Below are 4,064 nucleotides of genomic sequence, written 5' to 3'. Positions count from 1 at the left end.
TTACTCTTTCATTGAAAACTCTCTTAGTTCCTTTCCACATAAACTCTAACCGTTACTCAGTTACTTTTATCTATGTGTTTTTGCAACAATTATTTGCTCAGGACGTTTCACACTAACTGTGGATAAAGCTCTCCAATGATACTACAGTAACTGAGGTGAGAGTTAAGCTCAGAGCTCCACTAGAGAGATCAGATCACCCTGTAGTTAGTGGGAAGACCAACCGGACATGCTGCATACTTGACCAGGCATACTGCCCAGGCAGCTCAACAGAGGGTAACCAGGGTCAGGGAGTTAACCAGATGTCCTGAAACAAGTCCATACTTCCCAGTTGACGAAGAAAGATCTTGAAATGGTATAATTGGCTTGATACCCCCAGTAACCTTTTGTTAAAATCAGAAGAGAGAGTTGTTTTGAGAGGTAATCACAGTTAGCTGGCTTACTGATTGATCCTGCATCCTGCTTGAACTACAGCCCAGGGATGTGGTAACATGTAAATCTTTTAGGTACAGTAGATGGGGGAACATTTCCTGGAGCTGGTTTAAATAACACCTAATAACATGTGTCTTCTCTTTGTTGGGGTGAAGAGTTGGCTTGGTTGAAGATGTGTTTCCCCTTGATTTCCTTTGCAGATGCCTTCCAGGATGCCAGATCTGCCAGCAGTTGGTGCGGTGAGTGTTTGATCTTGCTCAGTCTCCTATAACAGACCTTTCCCAAGTCTCCCAGATAGATAGTTCTCTCTAACTCAGGCCTTCGACTCTTCCAGTCCCAATTGCCCCGAGCTGTTGTCTGGCCCGAGGGAGTTTATTGTGTGCCCAATATTTGTCCTGTAAATCCTGCCCTAATAAAAACCAAGCCTGGAATGAACATCTTTACACTGTACACTACCCCTCCTCAGGAAACAATTAGCTTCCGGGCTTTGTGTGTCAGGATACACATCTACGCCTGAGGTGACCGCAGGTGGCGGAGAGGGGATGGAAGTTTGGCAATGCCCCGTTTGGGCGTGTGTCTGTCTGTGTGTGTCTGTGTGTGTGTGTCTTATCTAGAGAGAGAGAGATTGTGATGGTGCTCTGACCGTGTAACGTGTGTCCATATTTCATATCTCCCCTCTCCTCCCCAGGTGCTGCTGCGGGCGGTTGGTGCGGCAGCACGCTGGCTTCACGGCCAGCCTGGCGATGAAGTACTCGGACGTGAAGCTGGGTGACAACCCCGACATCAGCCGGCCGGAGCTGGAGGAGTGGTCTGTGGAGAAACACACAGAGGAGAGTCCCACCGATTCATATGGCATCGTCAACTTCCAGGGAGGGTCCCACTCCTACAGAGCCAAGGTAGGAACACACACACACACACACACACACACACACACCCACACACACACTCCTAGAGCCAGAGCCAAGGGTAGGTCTCACTTATCTGATCTACTGCACCCAATAAACAACAGCAGTGTTGCTGGTCATTACGGCCCATTTTTGGACTAAATTTGTATTACATGCTGGAGGTCAATTACATGATACAATGGCATATAATGTTCTAGAAACAGTAGATTTCAACAATAATACGAGGAAGTCCAACTCTTGTAACCATGGTCCTGGAGATCGACATAGATGTGACATGACATAAGATGACATGAGATGCCATTGGCTAACCCTTCCTCACCAGCAACATTGTCCTCTCTCTCTCTCTCTCTCTCTCTCTCTCTCTCTCTCTCTCTCTCTCTCTCTCTCTCTCTCTCTCTCCTCTCTCCCTCTCTCCTCTCTCCTCTCTCCTCTCTCCTCTCTCCTCTCTCCTCTCTCCTCTCTCCTCTCTCCTCTCTCCTCTCTCCTCTCTCCTCTCTCTCCTCTCTCCTCTCTCTGTGTGCAGTACACGCGTCTGTCCCATGACTCGAGGCCGGAGAGTATCCTGCGTCTGATGTTGAAGGAGTGGCAGATGGAGCTGCCAAAGATCCTGATCTCAGTTCACGGAGGCATCCAGAACTTTGACCTGCACCCCCGCATCAAACAGGTGGTGGGCAAAGGACTGATCAAAGCTGCTGTAACCACCGGCGCATGGCTACTCACTGGCGGGGTCAACACAGGTACACATACGGTATACAGTACACACACACACACACACACACACACACACATGCACCATTGGGGCATGGATACGCACTGGACAGGTCAACAGGTACAGACCCGCATGTACACACACACACACACACACACACACACACACACTCAGACACACACTGCTCCTCTCTTAATGTGTGTCTGGTCCTCCTCTGAACCTTCAGAGACTGATTGTGTCATAACAGAGGCATGTGGTTGTGTTCAGTTGTACTACAGTATCAGGCACTAGGGACCTGATCACAATGTTTATGTCAATACCCAGTGGGCTAATTAACCAGATCGGTGTTGACTTCTTCACATGGCGTGATGCAAGAGTCTAATGACCCTCCAAGGCCTAGTAGGAGAGTAAGGACACTGGTGCAGTAGGGACAGCATGGGGTTTATTTAAAGTCATAGAAGTGCTTCTGTTTGTTTTGTGCTGCATTTTGATTGGTTGACGTTGTTGCCCCAACCTACTCCCCCCCCCCCCCCCCCCTCCCCCAGGCGTGGCGAAGCATGTCGGCGATGCGCTCAAAGAGCACTCTTCCAGATCCTCAAGGAAAATTTGCACTATCGGGATTGCTCCCTGGGGAGTCATCGAGAACAGGAACGATCTCATTGGGAGAGATGTGAGAACCCCTGCCACTCATCCATGCTCACTCATCCCTTCCCTCCTCATCTACTGCTTTCCTCATCCTCTCTGCCTTCCTCATCTCTTCCTACTTTCCATCTCTCCCTTCCTGCTCATCCTCTCTACCTTCCTCATCCTTTCTTGCGCATCCTCTCTACCGTCCTCATCCCTTCTGTCTGCTTTTGTCTCTCTTTTGACTCGAGTCCTCTGTGTGCGTGTGTGTGTTCCACCCCAGGTGATAGCTCCCTACCAGACTCTGTTGAACCCCCTCAGTAAGCTGAACGTTCTCAACAACCTCCACTCCCACTTCCTCCTGGTGGACGATGGGACGGTGGGCAAGTATGGTGCCGAGGTCAAACTGCGCCGCGAGTTGGAGAAACATATCAACCTCCAGAGAATACACGCACGTAAGACACGCACTGGAACTACATTGAATGTTGTTGTTTTTTAGCTACAGTAGGCCCTTTTATAATGGCTGTGTGTTTAAATGGCTTGTCTGGATTAAGCACTTCAAGGCAGCAATGGGTTGGGTGTAAACTTCCCCAGACAGTCTAGGTTAGGGTGAGTGTATCTATCTATGGCCGTGCAGTAAATGTGGGTTTCTATAAGTGACACTCTGACAGAGGGAGATTACTGCTGGCTGGCTATTATCTTCTGAACCTTAAAGCCACTGTTATTAAGGTGTGGCAGACAGAGAACGGCAGCGCCTTTTACACTGACCTCTCAGCAATGAAGGGAAGGGTCCCTGGCATCTAATAGACTGGTGTCTCATGATGGGAGATCAACGCCTTTGATTTTATGTCTCTTAGTTCGCCGCTGTTAGTGAAAATGGCAACGGCAATGTCAGCAGAAACATCTACCTTTGTAACTGTGTGTGTTCATGGTACTTTTAGTGATTTTGTGTGTGTGTGTAGGAATTGGTCAGGGTGTTCCGGTGGTGGCTCTGATTTTCGAGGGGGGTCCCAACGTGATCCTGACTGTGCTGGAGTACCTGCAGGAGAGCCCCCCCGTCCCTGTGGTGGTGTGTGAGGGGACGGGCCGCGCTGCTGATATACTGGCCTACATCCACAAACAGACTGAGGAGGGGGGGTAAGACTAGGCTGCATCACTCACTGCTGGACCTCTATACCAGACCTCCTAGCCCTGGGTAGTCTCCCGAAAGCTTTGTAGCACAATGACCATCTTGCATTCGAAGCCAACGGACTTAAAGGGGCGCTTCACCAATTTGAACATCACAGCGATTTTTAAAAAAATAGTCTGTAATAAAAGAAATATGACAAAAGGTCCTTAAGAAATCACCCCTTATGATGTCATTGAGGGTAAAAAAAAGCTTTCTTAAGATTATCTTC

General features: G+C 49.0%; 1 protein-coding gene across 1 annotated transcript; it reads left to right on the top strand.

Moving 5' to 3' along the window:
• Positions 1-1,221: 1,221 nt before the first annotated feature.
• LOC308165173 (transient receptor potential cation channel subfamily M member 7-like) lies at positions 1,222-3,808 on the top strand (the record flags this gene model as incomplete). Its single annotated transcript, XM_080539296.1, has 5 exons — positions 1,222-1,325; positions 1,858-2,071; positions 2,589-2,713; positions 2,951-3,122; positions 3,630-3,808. Exons 2-5 carry the CDS (start codon positions 1,906-1,908, stop codon positions 3,806-3,808), a joined length of 642 nt encoding a protein of 213 aa, XP_080395422.1. The 5' UTR covers positions 1,222-1,325; positions 1,858-1,905.
• Positions 3,809-4,064: the final 256 nt, after the last annotated feature.

Source organism: Nansenia antarctica, assembly GCF_963989245.1.
Source record: "Nansenia antarctica genome assembly, chromosome: 9".
In the NCBI taxonomy this organism is placed as follows: Eukaryota; Metazoa; Chordata; class Actinopteri; order Argentiniformes; family Microstomatidae; genus Nansenia; species Nansenia antarctica.
This window is presented reverse-complemented; position numbering and strand designations above follow the sequence as displayed.